Source organism: Oncorhynchus mykiss, chromosome 21, assembly GCF_057628025.1.
Source record: "Oncorhynchus mykiss isolate SJ-2025 chromosome 21, ASM5762802v1, whole genome shotgun sequence".
Lineage (NCBI taxonomy): Eukaryota > Metazoa > Chordata > Actinopteri > Salmoniformes > Salmonidae > Oncorhynchus > Oncorhynchus mykiss.
In genome coordinates this window covers 21,580,685-21,599,279 of record NC_143042.1, presented here as the reverse complement: position 1 = coordinate 21,599,279, position 18,595 = coordinate 21,580,685, and the positions used below count along the sequence as shown (strand labels likewise).

Here is an 18,595-nt window from a genome sequence, read left to right as displayed (position 1 = left end):
ATGTGATAGTATTCGAACCTGGTCATAGACAGACATCATAGATGGAGGTGACAGAGGTCAAAGGTCAAAAGTTTTCGACTGACCTTGAGGGAGGATCCTCTGGGACTGAAGCATTTGAAGGGTTTGGCCTCTGCGTCGACAGTCTCCACCCCCATCTGCTGTCTCTTCTCGGCCGCCTCCGCCCTTCTCCTTTCTATCTCTTCCTTCATCCTCCTCTTCTCCTCCTGAGAGATGTGGAACACAGCAGAACTCTCAGTTATGAAGCGGTCACACACGCATGCACGCACGACCAAGAATGTACGCACGCAAACAATAACTAAGCACAGGTATACTCCTCTAAGTTGAAAGTAAAGAAGAAAATGCTTCTTTACAGTTTATTTTATTGTATTACAGTCTGTTCTTATTGGTACTGTACAGTAGGTGCAGTAGGTAAACACTATTTATATTGATGTCCAGGCTTCTATTTGATGTCCACCTATATCCAGGCTTCTATTTGATGTCCACCTATATCCAGGCTTCTATTTGATGTCCACCTATATCCAGGCTTCACCCACCCTGACACAAAACAGCCTCTTATGCACCACAACATGAGACGACCCCATGTTCAAAACCAAGCACAGCACAGAGACCTGTCGGGAAATGACAGACGTCGTGTCTGAAACGGCATCCTATTCCCTATATAGTGCACTACTTTTGACCAGAGCCATAGCCCTGATCAAAATGAGTCCACTTTATACGGTGCCATTTGAGATGGAACCAGAAAAACCTGTCTGCATAAGACAAACTAGGTGATTGGACGGTGAATGGCGCGGTGTCAAGTGCAAGTATGTACACGCAAATTATGGACTGACTATCATAGCGTAGATATGTTAAGGTGAGGTCATATAGCAGGGGACGAAGAATGATGGCCTATAAAGGGATTATTATTGGGATTCAAATAGGAGTGCGCCGATAAGGATGCAGTATATAGTAAGACCATGTCATGGTGAAGCAGGCAGGAATATGACATATAGCTGTTATCTTCAACAGATGTTATGACTAAATCAAGTGTACAGTCTTGAGATGAGGAGAGGAAGGGAGGGAGAGAGAGGAAGGGAGAGAGAGAGAGAGAGAGAGAGAGAGAGAGAGAGAGAGAGTGCAGAAGAGTCAAGGAGAGAGGCAGAGCGCGAGAGAGAGAACCCCTACCTCCTCTCTGTCCTTCTTCTCGGCCTCCTCCTGTTTCTTCTGTCTCTCCTCCTCTTCTATGATCTTCCTCCTCTCCTCCCTCTTCTTCTTCAGCTCCTCCAGCTCCTGCTCAGCCTCCTGCTGCTTCCGTCTCATCCTCTCGAACTCCTCGCTCTCCGCATCGTCACGGCGGCGCTTCAGCTCCTCCAGCTTAAGCTCCGCCTCCAGGGGCGCCGTGTCGTCCTGCTCCTCCGCCCCCGCCGCCGGGGAGCGCACGCTGCCGCGGCTATGGGACACGCACAGGAAGACAGGTTAATATTCGTCACACTGGTAGAAAGACAGCCACACACACACAAGCCTACAAATGCACAGGTACACAGACACACTAAGACTCAGCCGGGTTTCACTCCAGTGCTTCCCTCTGGGGAGCTAGGATTACATGACCCGTGTCAAATACAGCTGTTCTCCTCTAGAAACCAATCATGCTAAACAACAGTGTGTCTGTGTGCGCTGGGATAAATATGCCTTTCAATTACATGACAGACACCTTGGGCAATACTCTCCCACCTCTCTCCACCTCAACTCCCCCTAGGTTTTGAATCATGACCAATGAATTATATTAATTTTTAAAAAACTTTTATTTAAACTAGGCAAGTCAGTCAAGAACAAATTCTTATTTACAAAGACGGCCAACACCGGCCAAACCGGGACAATACTGGGACATATGTGCACTGCCCTATGGGACTCCCAATCACGGCCGGTTGTGATACAGCCTGGATTTGAACCAGGGCGTCTGTAGTGACGCCTCTAGCGCTGAGATGCACTGCCTTAGACCGCTGAGCCACTCAGGAGCCCGAATGCTAAGACCACAGAATGCGTGTGTTTGTATGTGTGTGTATGCATGCATGTGTTGCGTGTAGCATTATACCATTAGCGCACATAAGTCTCTGGCTCCTACCTCAGTGTCCTTTCTGTTTTTTTGTGTTTTTGAGGAGTCTCCTCGTGCAGACCTCCATTCTGCTTTTCATTCACCTGCAGGCACAGAACACACGCTGAGCACACTGAACTCTGGGAATGAAGGAATGCTTGTGTCTGTGCGTGGGTGCTTCTATGTGACATCACACCATCCAAACCAGACCAGTGACTCCACTCTGTGACCCTGGCTTTGTCCAAAATGACACCCTATTCCCCACTGGACTACTTTTGGCACAAGTCTTCAAAGTAGTGCACTATAAAGGGAATAGGGTGCCATTTGGGACACACATCTGACAGCAAAACCGGGGGTTGCGGAAAGTGAGTAGACATGAAAACATATGCAAAACACAGGTTTCACACACAACCTCTTCCCCACAGAGGCAAACGTGCAGCTGAACACACAGTGACCGTATTGTGACCACTCCGTGGATGGCATGGCATTAAACCACGTTAAAGATAACCACATGACCGTGACCTCAACCACACCTTATGAGATGTAGCTCTATTACCGTGGATGCAAAACCACACTGTGACCCACACTTAGCGTCTGGAGAACTTCAATGTCTGGGAAATATTCATTCAGGCTACACCGCCACTCTGCTTCATTGACAAAGACACTATGCGTTGTCTTTAGAGTTAATACGACGATTTCTGATAATTATTTCGGAGACATTTGAGTTATCCAGAGATGTTCATGCTCCCATTTCACACCTCTATGTTAAAGTCTTACCCCATCCAAGCCGTTTTGGATGGTTGACATCCGACAGTCTTCCTCAGTCTCATTGTTCAGGGTCACTGTTGTGCCCTCTACCTCTAACTGATCTGGTTCCTCTACTTCTTCCTCTACCTTATCACTTAATGCAGCATTTTCTTCAACCTCTGCCTCTGATTCCTCAACCTCATTTAAAACCACTGCTTGCTCTTCTGTATCTTCCTGTGAGAAGGAATGGAAGTGTCATGTTTTATCAAAATCAGATAAATAAATCAGCAAACTCCGGCCACCATTCCAATCAATATATCCATGATCATGCCTCGTTTCTAGTTTTTACGTCAATGGATTCCTATGGATAAATAAGGTACATTTTATGAATGAAAACACACTGATGGAAAATAAAATGGACAGAAATGTCCATAAAAGAAGAATAGACTGACCTGTTCTCTCATATAGGACTGTCTCGGTTTCTCCTCCTCCACCACCTCTTCATCCGCTTCTTCCTCTCCCTGCTCAGCCTCTTCCTCCTCCGGAGCAGCCTCCCCCTCCTCCTCCTTTCGGCAGTTCCGCTCTTCCACCTCTTCTTCGTTGTCCTGGTAACGGCCCCTGCGGCCGACGGACCTCTCCTCCACAGTATTCTCCCCGCTGCCGTGGTTACCGTCACTGCCGGGGTTCTGATCCTTCTCTCGCTCCAGAGCTTCCATCAATCTTTTCTGCCTGCGCTCCTCTCGTTTGGCCATGCGCTCCAGCAGGGCCTGCTCATCATCGTCTCCTCCACCCGAGGAGGTCATAGAGGAGGAGGACACAGACACCGTCTCTGTCACACTGCGAGAGAGAGAGATACATGCCACAGTCAATTACACAGAGGGACAAAAAACAGTTAACCACTGAATTCGCTATGTGGTCACTGCTTCTGAAGTTAAACTACCACCACTCTGCTGGACATTCCCCAATATCTGGACACCACGAATATGGATTTCTACCCGGCTCACATGGACATCAACAACAGGGGAAATAGCATTTCAGCTCCATTTCCCAGTTCAGACGTCTAATCAGTTTACCTCACTGAGTCTTCTGTCTTCCTAGCTTGAGGTTGTTCTTTTATCCACAGGTTAGGTCCAACAGCGTAACTTAGGCCGACACGAAAGTTCATGGCTTCTTTTCTCTCCCAGAAACGTATCCAGTCCACATTGCACTAGCGACTAGCGACCTCCTTTTGCCCAGCCTCAGAGCAAGCTGACAGGGCATCCATACAATACCGTTCGTGGGTCTGCATCCAACCCTCCAACCACCTCGCACATACCGGCAGAGTTGAATACAGGCTGACGACACCGCTTGGCAAATGTTAGCACAGAACCAAACACAATCAACAATGGGTCGGGTTACGTCCGATCACAGGTCGAGACAATCCCGGACTTGTTCCATAGCCACAGGATATGGCTGTGACCTCACAGAGAGAAACCATTCTCCACTACAACAGTGCTTCTGTACTGGTGTATGTCAGAGCAGCCCACTACTTCCAGTGTCAACTGCTGTACTGACCTCAACTGGAGATGGTATGGGGGCGGACAGTAGGGTGAGCTATTTATGACTGATTGGTAGACAAAAGAAGAGGGTCTCTGTTTAAATTATGTAAGTCTATGTCTGCGATACTCTACTGTAAGACTTGTGCTTCTTCAACACTTTAGAAAGGGTACTGGCCTACAGTACGATAGGGACCCACAGTGCACCTATTCCATTGAGAGAGTATACCATAAAAAAGAACAGAAGAGGATAGGAAAGGGTAGGACAGCTGACGGGAAACCTGGAGCTTCCATGGACTTCCTCCAGGGAGGAGGAAGCTGCATTCTAACAGTGGACGAGATCAGGGTTACACACCAAGGTTGTTATAGTTTTGCTTTTAGATTTAAGATTTTTATTTGAAATTCAGTTTAGCTGTTTCAGTAAGTTTTCAGATCCACTTTACTAGTTTTTATTTAGTTCAAGTTTGATAAAAAAATGTTAAAAAATTATTTCGTTTTTCACGTCATTTACTTTCAGTTTTAGTTTAAGGGACAGAAAGAAGCCTATTTGTGGGAGGCTAGGAACCATTTATGTGTTAAGTGTGTGTTTTTTGAGATGTCAGTTCTTTCCACTGTGGTGCAATAATGCACAAGGTGATGGGTCAGGTCATAGGTTACATTTAAAGGTAGACTCAGCGATGATGATGTAGACGCACAAAGTAAACAGTAGTAGTGGGTCAATTTCCGCAACAACCAGGAACGTTGAAGTGCAAGACTCTGGTACCGTAGATACCTCTCTGAAGCAGCGTGAAGCGTTCCCATGCACATGTGCAGATACAGTGCTAGAAGCATTAGTACAGACCCGGGTTCACTGTGGCCGGGTGTCCCATAGGACGGCACACAATTGGCCCAGCGTCATCCGGGTCAGGGGAGGGTTTGGCCGATGGGGCTTTACTTGGCTCATCGCGCTCTAGCGACTCCTTGTGGAGGGCCGGGTGCCTGTTGAACGGTGTTTCCTCCGACACATTGGTGTGCCTGGCTCCCGGGTGAAGCTGGTGGGTGTTAAGGAGCGCGGTTAGGCGGGTCATGTTTCGTAGGACGCACGAGTCCACCTTCGCCTCTCCCGAGCCCATTGGGGAGATGCAGCGATGAGAAAAGATTGAAAATTGGGGAGAAAAAGTGGGTAAAATCCAAAATACATAAATAAACAGTTCAACTTGCACCTACATGTTGACTGCATGTGATCAAAGGTCATGATGTCTCTGCAGTTGCTCCTCAACGACTTCATCCTGCAGCCATCGTCTGCATTGTTGGAGGCTCTATTGTCAACCAATCACTAGGGTGTTTTTGTTTGACCCACGCAAACATGACGGAAACAGGAACCAATTTGCCGCGATTTATGTACAGTGGATATATACAAATACACGTGATATTTGAGGGTCTCTCTCTATTATTGACTGTACTACGTGTACACACGTTATATTATATTAGGATTTTATTTGTTTGGTGTGTGATATTGGGGTTAGGTACATGTTTATTTCGGCATTTTAAAGAAAGCCGTATATAAACAATGGCAAAACTGCCTTTGATCTGAGCCTTGCTGATAGAAAACCAGATTAGTGTCTGACTTTTGGCTGTCACAGATGCACCTCCCCCGACTTCCCTCCTTGACTTTCATCTACTGTCGCTTTAGCTTTACCAGTCAAACGTGCCAAATATCTGCTGTGCTGCTCTTGGCAAAGTCTTCTTGCCTGACAAAAAACTAAAACGGAACATTTGATTTGATTCGTTTCGGAGTCAAAGATAATAGTTTCCGTTATTCAGTATAGTTTTTCAAAAAGATTTGTTAATTATTTTATTTCAGTTTACTAAATTGTTTTTTTTTGATGATTAGTTTTCGTTTCAGTTTACTATAACAACCTTGTTACACACACATCCATTATTATAGGGGCAACTGGGTTCAAACCACAATCTCCTAAGCACCGCAATACTGTTAGCCGCTGAGCTAAAGCCTAGACATTATGTTTGGGAGCTAACACAAGTCTTCAGGTCTTACCTATTGCTGTTGGTCATCACCACGCTGTCACTGGGCTCCTCGCCTCCCATCCCTCTCATCCTCTCCTGACGCGCCCTGCGTCTACGCTCCCTTGCAGCCTCCTCCTCATCCTCATTACTACCCTGAAAGGCCAATCTGAGGCAGGGAGAAAGAGAGAGGAGAGTCAAGTAAGTCATTGTTCTCCAGATAATTCTCCAGGTATTTACAGTGCAATACAAAAGACTCACGGTGTCTTTTACTTGACTCACTGTACTCACATTCTACCCTGTTCTGCTCTGCTCTGCTGAGCTCAGGCCACTGGTGCTGCTGCTGAGGTTTCACTTTTCACAGCCTGATGAAAACAGTGTCTCGAGATGTGGCTTGGCCAGTGATGAGAGGACCCCGACTAACATAGCTGCTGGCCTACGCCTGCCTCAGCCCAGGCTCAGCCCAGTGGAGCGGAGGAGTGGTGGGGAGCCGTAGTGTGTGAAGGGCCGTAGTGTGTATAGTGTCTGTGTGTGTGTGTATAGTGTGTGCACGTGTGTACAGTATGTGAGTGTGTTTTGCCTGTACTGTACTGGCCAGCCGAGAACTCTACTATAAGGCCAGATCACTGATCTCAACACCCTGCAGTTTGACAGCATGACAGGAAAGTCTCTAGCCCACAGAGAGGTACCCAGTCCATTCTATGTAGATTCATCTTCAATTTCATGAACCATTGGGAAAGCCCCTCCCCTAAAGGACTGAACTAACTTATTATCTTCCCCGCCTCTGTTTTGTTTGTGAGAAGAGCTCCATTCTGTCTGCCTCTGTGTGATCTTCAAAGTCAGTGTCAGGCATCGGCTAAGCTAAGCAAACATCATATGGCCGTTTGGCAGTGCGTATTGCATGTTACTGAAGCATGTGCAGTTAACATGTTAAGCAGAGTGGTTTTATGGGAGACTTTACAGCTTGCGAACAGCAGTCTCTCCTGCTGGGTAAACTGACTGAGGAATGTTGTTATAATTGAACACAGAACTCTGCTCACGCCCAAGCTAAACCAGGGGGGACAGTGACATCATGATACTGTATTCCCTCTCTCTCTCCATCTCTCATATATATATATATATATATATATATACACACACACACATATATATGTATGTATGTGTATATATATATATATATATATAATATATATGTATGTATATGTATGTATGTATATGTATGTATATACATACATATATATGTGTGTGTATATATATATATATATATATATATATATATATATATATATATATATATATATATATATATATATATATACACACACATATATATATATTATATATACACACACACACACACACACATATATATCCATTTACATATATATATATATATATATATATATATATATGTAAATGTATATATATACACACACACACATACATACACACAGGGTGTTTCTCAATATGCATACTACCATGCTCCGAGTTCGTTCTCCTTAGTACGTTTTTGTGAGGAAAACCAACGATAACGTAATTTTGAGAAGCACTGTGCACTCCCCTAATATTGCATTACGTTTGACCAATACAGACAAAACAAGATATCATTTGTCAAGATAATCCATCCACCTGACAGGTGTGGCATATCAAGAAGCCGATTAAATAGCATGATAATTACACAGGTGCCCCTTGTGCTGGGGACAATCAAAGGCCACTCTAAAATGGGCAGTTTTGTCACTTAACACAAACTGTAATAAAGGCCCTTTGTGGGGAAACACTCATTCTAATTGGCTGGTCTTGGCTCCACAGTGGGTGGTTGAGTCACTCTTTGCTACTTTGTTTTACAAACGGCACTTGGGGATATAGCCAGTCATCTATGTGCAAATGTTAAGGATGAAGAGCAATATAGACTGTTAGAATAGAGATTCTAGTCTGATGGGATTGTAACTGTGTATCAAATTGTAGAGAGGTGCATACCTTTAGCATACACACACCCCCTCTCACCCTGGCACTCAAACGTACATACACTCCCATGCACTGTAAGTGAGAGGGACCGAAGGAGAGAAAGAGTGTGGGTGTTACTCCAAAATGATAAAATCATTTTCTCTCACTTCAGTTTATAACCCAAATCCGCCATTGTTTTCAAGAAATGTGTCTTCGTTTCTTACGTGGTTGCGTCAATCTCACATCAACAATCCTGGGAGCTGAAGCTCGCATCGACGCATGCTTCAAAACGTGTACAAACAAAGTATGCATCTGAGAACTGCCCTCCGTGCTCATACTCCGACTGCTCCAATTAGCGGACTTGGAGCACGGTAGTATGTGTATTGAGAAACACACACACACTCTCTTTCACTAGAAGCTCTATTCGAAAAGTCTATATTGCCCGTCATCCTTAACATTATGCACATAGATGACCGGCTATATTACCAAGTGCAGTTTGTAGAAAACAGAGTGGCAAAGACTGACTCAACCTCTGGAGAGTAGCATAGTCCCAGAAACAGCCTAAATGTCATGGGAAACTGAGACAACAGCGTCTAAAAATAGATCGGACCAGTCCTTAGTGGCACAGTGCAGTTAGAATCACAGTATCTCCGGGTTGACGATGCTTTACGAAAGTCCAACAAACTCTTAACGGCTTAGTTAGCATTCTTGTCAATCAAAGCGCTTGGAGCTCTTGGCTCTAGACTGTTGCACCAATGAAGGCCCCAATGCAATATCCTCATTCCTTATAGACCACCTACCACTTCAGTGCGGCCTCTCCTCCCATCAGAGAGAGAATATAGGGAGAGGTCTTATCCTATGCTCAAGATAATACATCTTCCTATACAGTAGGAGCCTGAGAGTCCAGCCACAGCAATCACATTCAGGTAGGTCTCTCTCTCCCTCGCCCTCTCTCCCTCGAGCCATTATTAAGGGTGGCCTTACTCGAGGAGTGCTTACAGTTAATAAAGTGCATTGCAAACTTTGGCTAGCCAGCTTCCCTTGCAATGACATGTATAACTTATGTCGGCCATTACATGAACATGTTGTCCTTGTGGGTTAAATTCTGCAGGATGAAGGTAATCATTTTATTGCAAATGTGTGACATTTTCAACAGTAAACACTTCTGCATTTGTTTTAAATCCTAATCCCCAACCGAATGTTGCCGTCGTCCGCTTTTACAGTGTGTACAATAAAGTTGATTTAAGCCCAATGTTGCATTCAGCTCCTGACTACTTGAGTAAGTACAAAATGTCCAGTCACACTAGGTCCAGTCACCAAACACATTAGGGGAAAATATTTCCAAATATTTTCTTTACGGCAAAATATCTCAGCAATGTCCGTGAAAACAACTTCGGAAAGCCCATGAGAAAACACTTCTTCACCTCTACTGGACTAAAATGGAGAGGGAGAGATAGAGAGATTGAAAGAGAGAGAGAACGCACAGGGAAGGGGGGGGGGGGGGGGGGGGGGCGTGATTTACTGCCAGAACGGCTGGCCCATTCCCACGCTTCGCCCTGTCCTTCACTTTCTCCTCTAGGCCCAGAGAGAGAGAGCGAGAGCAACGCCATAGCCCCCACCCAGAAGTCTACAGACATTCTACAGGCCTCTATCTTGTTATCAGTGCTCCATAGACCTACATACCATTTAACTTGCTCATCACCCACCTCTATAGCTGCTGCCCCTATTTCTGAGCACCTGAGTAAGGACAAGTACACTGCTTCCCATGGTGAGATACCCGCTTGGGGCGTGGGTTACTTTTGAGTTACAGCTTGACATTATGGGTCATGTCTAGACACATTTGTTCGGTTTATATACATTGTGGAACAAATGCCACCCCCCCCCCCCCCCCCCCCCCACCAAAAGAAATAGAGTGGGTGGGTCACAGGACCACCAAAATGAGAGGGAACCAGACTGCTCCAACTGTACCGTAATCCACCCCAAACATTCAGAGCTGGGCAGACGCCCTAACAGATACAGACACAAGCAGGCCCAGTGAGAGTTTATGGTGCAGGCCGCCGGTTGGGGAGGGCATGTTTGGAACGGTCCATTCACTGAGGATGGGTGTTATTTCCTGGCCTCTTCCTGGCCTCCCTGGAGATCTGGCCTGCACACAGATGTGGAGGAGATGGGGGAGAAAATGGGAGCTTCGCTTCTCAAAGGGCAGCAGACTGACAAACACTGGCCTGCACAGAACTGCTTTGCATGTTGCCTAGGCTATGAAATATGACATAAATGAAGTAAACTGCATTGGGCTCAGTCGCCAGGAAAAAAAATACGCGTGTGACATGACAGAACACAGGACAGGATTATAAGGTTTGGGAACATTCCAACAGAATGTCATTTTTTTAAAAGGGGACAAATAAAAACAGCACTCAAAAGATTCCAGTGTGTGTACGTGTGTGTCTGCATTACATTGTCATAGCAAAGCCCTGGTCAGTCACAGAGGGCAGAGGACAGTATGTGAACTCCACTGTGCCGGCCACCAACCAGACAGCTTGAGATCCCAGCTGTATCGTTGTATGTCATTTGTCACAGAGCGCAATACAAAAAAGGCCCAGTCAGCCAACCCCTGGGGCCACAGTGACCAGAAACACTGGTCTCTATACCACATTCTTTAGGGGAGCAGTGTGGATGCCTTTACATTCATTTGATTGATTAAGAACAGCAGAACTACACAGTAGACGGTGAAGCGGAGTCCACCTTGGCCGGGTAGTCTCTGGCCTGCTGGTGATTAGGGATGGAGCTTCACCTCTCCGTCAACAAGACAGATTGTTCTGGTCCGGACTGGATCTGACACATTGCAGAGCCACACACACACACACACACACACACACACACACACACACACACACACACACACACACACACACACACACACACACACACACACACACACACACACACACACACACACACACACACACACACACACACACACACACACAAACACACCAATCTTGGCTCACTGGGCTAAAGGAGGCGAATGGAGCTCGTCAAGCCTTCACCACCTGATGACGGTCCAATCTGGCTGAACCCCTACAGGACTTTCAGACCTCCAGATTGCATGTGCACGGGCTATACAGTAACCCAAGCATGCATGCATACCAGTGGAGGCTGCTGAGGGGAGGACAGCTCATAATAAATGGCTAGAACGGATGGAATGGCATCAAACACCTGGAGACCCTGTGTTGGGATACCATTCTACTCCAGCCATTACCACGAGTCCATCCTCACCAATTAAGGTGCCACCAACCTCCTGTGACACACACACACACACACACACACACACACACACACACACACACACACACACACACACACACACACGTTAGCCCAGCCATGTAGTCCTCCTCCAGTGCCTAGCGACTAGGAAACAGCTCCTTGTGATCTTTACTAGTAAACACTTCTAATGTAAAAGTGTTTGGAAGCCCAGACTGCAGATCTTATTGTATAGACTGGACTGCTCTCACTCCTCTGTCTGTGTGTGTGTGTGTGTGTGTGTGTGTGTGTGTGTGCATGCGTGCATATCTGTTTTCTTTTTACATAATATTTGGTGATGGTTGACTGGATTGGTCCGACAAGACATGTGTTTTTGACTTGTTAGATAAGGAGAGACATGGAAATATTGATTGTTATAGCATATTTGCAAAATATAGCGATTGGATCTTTTATCAATAACATAGGTAGGTTGTAGGTTGAAAATCGTGCATGGTCCCGCCAACTAAATAAACAGACATGAACAAACTCCCACCATGCCTATAACTTACTAATCTTAGTCTCTCATACAGTCTGTATTTTCTACCAAATGCCATATAATATAAACACTGTGGGATAATATAGATAATATAAAACGCGGGTTTTATGACACGTCGTGAAATATAACGACTGCATTAAGTTATCGTTTAATCAACTGAGCTGGAGCAATGAGGCGTAGGCACATGCCTAAAAGGTACAACAATAGATGCCAACATTGCTACAGAGGTTTACATTTGTTGTACAACATAACCACACATCACAATTAAATGTATGAGAGGATTATATTCACTGATTGAGTTGACTGGGAAGAAGTATTTTCTGTTTCTAGCCACATTACAGTATTTACAAATCAGGAGTCCAGTGTCATAGATAAAGTTTTTTATTTTTTTTAACACACAAGAAAATGCTAGGTTAAATAGTGGACAGAACACACATTGGGTTATTTTTTGCCCAGCCAGTTGGGTTTACGAACTAGGTCAGATCAGAAGACTGGAGGTGTGGCTTAGTAGGGGCGTGGCTTTCTAGATAGTTCTGTTTGGCCACCCGTGAAAGTAAATGTCATTCTGGTTAATCTGTTCTGTTCTATTGGCAACACATTTTAAGGGTGAGCACTGACATTTTTGTATCTTGCCAAGCATACACTAACATAATGTCATATCCAAGGCCTTACAGACTTGTTCAGTAGCTCTGGTCTGCAGGGAGCTCTTCTCATATCTTCAGTAAATGTCACTGCCATATCGCTCAGTAAGGGATTGGACCTCCAGAGATACACATTTGCATATCCTATTGCCCATGATGCATTTTCATGTTTTATGATGTGTGTGGCCAGGTTAAATGACTGTTTGTAAGTATAATCGGGATAAGGGATGAAGCTACCCAGACAGGCTGGGCAAACTAAGCTCCTGGAGTTAAGTAGCCTACTGCAGGGTTCTCCATCCCTGTTCAAGGAGAGCTACCCTCCTGTAGGTTTTCACTCCAACCCCAGTTGTAACCAACCTGATTCAACTTTTCAACCAGCTAATTATTAGAATCAGGTGTGCTAGATGAGGGATGGAGTGAAAACCTACAGGACGATAGCTCTCCAGGAACAGGGCAGGACAGCCCTGGTCTCCTGTACCCTTGCTCTGTAAAAGGAGACATGGTTGAGGTGATCCATTTGAGATGAGCTCAATTGAAATGTCTGGGCTTGTTACAGTAAGTATTACAGTAACTCATTTGACTTGAGGATGCACAGAGACCTTTTATGTGAGGTCAACAGTACATTCTACCAGTGACATGATGAGAGACGAAGCAGAACTTATTGAGTCAGAGAGAGAGAGAGAGAGAGAGAGAGAGAGAGAGAGAGAGAGAGAGAGAGAACACAACACAGGTCATCAGATCGGTGGTAGATTACTGCCTGCATGAGGAGGAGAGGAAGCCAATATTTGCGTGATGTTTTTAAAGCCCTGAGGAGAGTCCAAACTATTTAAGGGTTGGCTCTCTGGTTCCAACTTGGCATGGAGATCACAGGGACCTGTAACAACCTGAGCCCAGCTCAAAGCCCTTTAACTGACTTCAACTGGGCTCTGAAGAGCACTGAGGTCATATGATCACAGCACTCGCTGTGTCATCAACACCCCCTCTGGACAACACGTGCACCTGTAACTCCCTCTGGCTGCACACTTACCGTTATGACGTCATGTTCAGAGTGGTATGTTTAAGCAATAAGACCCAAGTAGGTGTGGTATATGGCTAATATACCACAGCTTATGGCTGTTCTTAAGCACGACGCAACGCGGAGTGCCTGGACAGAGCCCTTAGCCGTGGTATATTGGCCATATGTTTCAAACCCCGAGGTGCCTTATTGCTATTATAAACTGGTTACCAACGTAATTAGAACAGTAAAAATAAAATGTTTTGTCATACCCATAGTATACAGTCTGATATACCATGGCTGTCTGCCAATCAGCAATCAGGGATCGAACCACCCAGTTTATACTGATAAACTCCAATGAGATAAGACAACAATATCGTAGATATGTCAGTGTGTGTGTAGTTGTTGATGGACATGGAAGAGGTTTGAGGAGAGGGAAGAAGAGCGAGAGAGGTTGGAGACACGACGGAGGAGCAGGAGGAAGATGAAGGGGAGGAAAAGTAACGAGAGGAGATGGGAAGAAGAGGAAGACGAGGAGGCCAGTCTTACCGCTCAGCCTCCAGGCGCATCTCCTCCCTCTTCTGCCTCCTGAGCTCTCGGCGCCGCTCAAAGTCATCATCCATGGTTACGCCCTGCAGGACGACATCATCATCAACAACGTTGTAGTTTACATAGCAGACCACCATAGTCCCTGTGCCCAAGAACACTAAGGTAACCTGCCTAAATGACTACTGACCCGTAGCACTCACGTCCATAGCCATGAAGTGCTTTGAAAGGCTGGTCATGGCTCACATCAACACCATTATCCCAGAAACCCTAGACCCACTCCAATTTGCATACCGATCAAACAGATCCACAGATGATGCAATCTCTATTGCACTCCAAACTGCCCTTTCCCACCTGGACAAATGGAACACCTACGTGAGAATGCTGTTCATTGACGACAGCTCAGCGTTCAACACCATAGTGCCCTCAAAGCTCATCACTAAGCTAAGGATCCTGGGACTAAACACCTCCCTCTGCAACTGGATCCTGGACTTCCTGACGTTCCGCCCCCAGGTGGTGAGGGTAGGTAGCAACACAACGCTGATCCTCGACACTGGAGCTCAGGGGTGCATGTTTAGTCCCCTCCTGTACTACCTGGCTTTAGTGGAGCAGGTTGAGAGCTTCAAGTTCCTTGGTGTCCACATCACCAACAAACTAGAATGGTCCAAACACACCAAGACAGTCATGAAGAGGGCACGACAAAACCTATTCCCCCTCAGGAGACTGAAAAGATTTGGCATGGGTCCTCAGATCCACAAAAAGTTATACAGCTGCACCATCGAGAGCATCCCGAATGGTTGCATCACTGCCTGGTACGGCAATTCCTCGTCCTCCGACAGCAAGGCACTGCAGAGGGTAGAACGTACGGCTCCGTACATCACTGGGGCTAAGCTGCCTGCCATCCAGGACCTCTACACCAGGCTGTATCAGAGGAAGGCCCTAAAAATTGTCAAAGACACCAGCCACCCCAGTCATAGTCTGTTCTCTCTGCTACCGCATGGCCACCGGTACCGTAGCACCAAGTCTAGGACCAAAAGGCTACTCAACAGCTTTTATCCCCAAGCCATAAGACTCCTGAACAGGTAATCAAGTGGCTACACAGACCATTTGCATTGTATCCCGCCACCCGCCAACCCCTCTTTTACGCAGCTGCTACTCTCTATCATCTATGCATAGTCACTTTAACTATACCTACATGTACATATTACCTCAATTAGCCCAACTAACAGGGGCCTCCGTACATTGACTCTGTACTGGTACCACCTGTATATACTGTAGCCTCGCTACTGTTATTTCCACTGTCAGTTTACAGTTTAAATTTCTTTACTTATCTATTGTTTACCTAATACCTATTTTTTACTTAAAAATTGCGCTGTTGGTTAGGGCTTGTAAGTAAGCATTTCACTGTAAAGTTGTTGTATTCGGCGCACGTGACAAATAAACTTTGATTTGGAAGAACATATGAGTTTACCACCATCCGGTACCTCTGTATCCTATGCTGGGTCATATTCATTAGGGCACGCAACAGAAAAACTAAAATAGGCGTTTCTTATTGGTAGGTAGTCCCTCCCTGTTTCATTCTGTTTTCTTCTGCTTGATGCGTAGTGAATACGACCCGGATGTCTTTCTGCTCTAGACCTCGATACAGGGATATTCACTACCAATACTAGCCGTACAGTACTGTGAAAACGTTGATATCTCTCCACGCCAAACACACAGTCACATTTCACTATAAAAAAAAAATTAAAAAGGAGAAAGTGAAGGAATGAAGGAGGAGGAGAAAGGAGAAGAAAGTGTGTGAGGAGGAAGTAGATGTTAGCGCAGGATGTTAACGCTCTTCACTAAAATACCCTGGGTACGTGACGGGGAGAGGAGCAGGACCACCCAGAAGATCCTTAGCCTGTCATCATCCACCTACGCTCTTCTCTTACAAGAACACAACTGTACACAACCCCAATCTAGCCTACTGCTACAGCTAACAGCAAAGTGCATTGAGTGAAAGGCTACAGTACTCTACCTTAGCAGTTGTGACGATTAGACTTTTAAATGTACTGTGTTCCCTCTTAAACCATTCCAGCCTCTCTCCCACTGCTTTATCCCAGCACGGCTACAACACAAAGAGCTCCTGCTGCTGCACAATCTTTCACCGGCCTCAGCAGTCAACAGAAAAGGCAAACGCCTCTTCCTTTCCACCTTCTACTCCTCCCCTCCCTCCCACTCGCCCTCCCTTCCTCCTTCTCCCGGTTGCTGTCTTTCCCTTCTTCAACTCTACGCCCCCCCCCCCCCCCCCCCCCACACACACACACACACCACCCCTTGCTCTCTCCTTCCCAAATCTCTACAACTTTTCCTGTTTTGTTTAGAGGGCTGTCAGTGGATGGCTAGGATCAGATCCGGGATCAGTTTTAGAGAGGCAGGGTGGGTTCTTCAGGCTTGCTTCCCGAGTTGTGCTGTCGATCATGCTGTAGCCTCCTGCTCTGTGCCCCTCTGCAGCCTCACACAGTGAGAGGACCAAAAAGGGTCTCCAACACCCACACGCGCGTGTACAGGAAACACAAGGACAGGGGAGGTATGCTTTAAAACAAAACCCATCACTCCAAGAGCTAGTCCCTCTGTCCATTTCTTTCCCTCCCTCCCTCTCTTTCTCTCGCCTCTCACAGACCCCACCTCCTTCTCATTTCAACTAGAGGACTATCAGAGTCAAACTGCGATGCCCGTGTGATTCGGGCCAGATTATTTCCAACACAGAAATAATTTGCTCTCCATGTTTAGATACACTTACGCCATTTGCAGGAGGAAGAAAATTGGCACGTGGATTTCGGTAATTCGCACAACTGTAATTAGACAAAATGAGAGCAATACCAAAAACACTAAAGCCATCACCAGCGTTAGTTTAATCACATACTTCCTAAAAGCAGCACTGGGGCTGAGAGCACACTATTAGTATGACTATGATTTGGGGAATATTTAAGAATGACGATTTAGGCATAGATCATCATTTGATATTATATTCAACAGGGTTTTGGAGTTTGCCTGTGAGAGTGCAGAGCATTCCAGAGTATAGCCGTCGATAAAATGGAGCGATGTCAGTGTCGCACCGATTCCTCGAGGGGACCACCCATATTCCGTCAAAGCTAACATACACAGAGCAGAAGAATGGAGAGAGAGAAAGGGAGCTTCCTGGAATTACATCTTTCTGACTTTCCCTCTGAGGGTTGCGTACCAGAACCGATTTTTAGCCTGCCTCTCCCTGTTCACTGTAAACTATGGTCTCTCGCTCCACTCACTATCTCTCTCTCCTCTCTATCAACTGTAAATTAAGGGCTCTCTCTCTCTCTACCTCTGAACTAAGGTCTCTCTCTCTCTCTCTTCCACACTCACTCTACTCTCTCTCCCCACTGTAAACTCTCTCTCTCTCCCCCCACTGTAAACTCTCTCTCTCTCTCGCCCACTGTAAACTCTCTACTCTCTCTCCCCACTGTAAACTCTCTACTCTCTCTCCCCACTGTAAACTCTCTCTCTCTAATGCCCACTGTAAACTCTCTACTCTCTCTCTCCCTCTGAACTAAGGTCTCTCTCTCTCTCTCTTCCACGCTCACTCTACTCTCTCGCCCACTGTAAACTATCTCTCTCTCGCCCCACTGTAAAACGATTACTTTTTTCTCTCTCGTTCCCTCTCTGTCTGCCAGCTCCAGAGCTACAATGGCAATAATGAAACATTTACCAGTCAAATTAATGCTCTGCCGCAACTCTCTGGCTGACACTACCCAGCGCTTAAGGAACATTATATTAAAAAGCCACGTTGATGTTATCCAGACAACGCTAGCTTTATTTCCCCCTATCATTTTAGGACAGGTTTGTGTTAACACCACCCAAACAATGTGTCCTCTATTCACAAGGAGAGAGCTGGAAGAGAATGTGGCACCATTTCATTCTTAGAGGCATTGCTATGTTAATATGCAGTGAAATGTTGATGTACTGTTTTGCTCTGTGAGTCCATAGAACATAGAGGCCTCTTTTTTTCCCATGAGTCATTGCTGTGACACACAGCCGAATAACTTTTGTCTTCACCACTTTAGCACAAACACATTCACCTCAAGAGTACGCCTCGGAAACTATTTGAGGAATGCGGCATTTTAAAATTCTGATGTTAGCACAACGTCTTGAAAGAAGCTTTAAGTTACTCATTCACATGCCATTTTAAAAACAACTCCAGAAGATTCTTCCAGAGGACGAAGCACTTTAAGTTGTTGAGAAGAAAAAAAAGTTGTCAAGTGTAACGTTAACATTGGCAGGCCT

The 18,595-nt window shown here is 45.8% G+C and overlaps 1 protein-coding gene across 50 annotated transcripts in view; it reads right to left on the bottom strand.

Moving 5' to 3' along the window:
• The window catches only part of LOC110500219 (non-muscle caldesmon), a 57,688-nt gene that overhangs the window by 16,890 nt on the left and 22,203 nt on the right, over positions 1 to 18,595 (bottom strand). For 12 of the 50 annotated variants that reach the window (XR_016490233.1, XR_016490231.1, XR_016490239.1 and 9 more), the window contains exons 3-8: positions 14,300 to 14,382; positions 6,410 to 6,544; positions 3,292 to 3,676; positions 2,123 to 2,196; positions 1,186 to 1,450; positions 84 to 224 (exon numbers count right to left, since the gene is read on the bottom strand). Coding sequence is in view for 27 of the 50 variants with exons in the window: in XM_090214212.1 (XP_090070338.1) it covers positions 84 to 224; positions 1,186 to 1,450; positions 2,123 to 2,196; positions 3,292 to 3,676; positions 6,410 to 6,544; positions 14,300 to 14,373 (1,074 nt within the window). In the remaining 23 variants the exon portion in view is untranslated. Of the gene's footprint in view, positions 1 to 83; positions 225 to 1,185; positions 1,451 to 2,122; positions 2,197 to 2,869; positions 3,074 to 3,291; positions 3,677 to 6,409; positions 6,545 to 14,299; positions 14,383 to 16,313; positions 16,951 to 18,595 lie in introns of those variants that run through there. The other 38 variants (XR_016490226.1, XR_005038574.2, XR_005038573.2 and 35 more) reach the window with 10 other exon arrangements.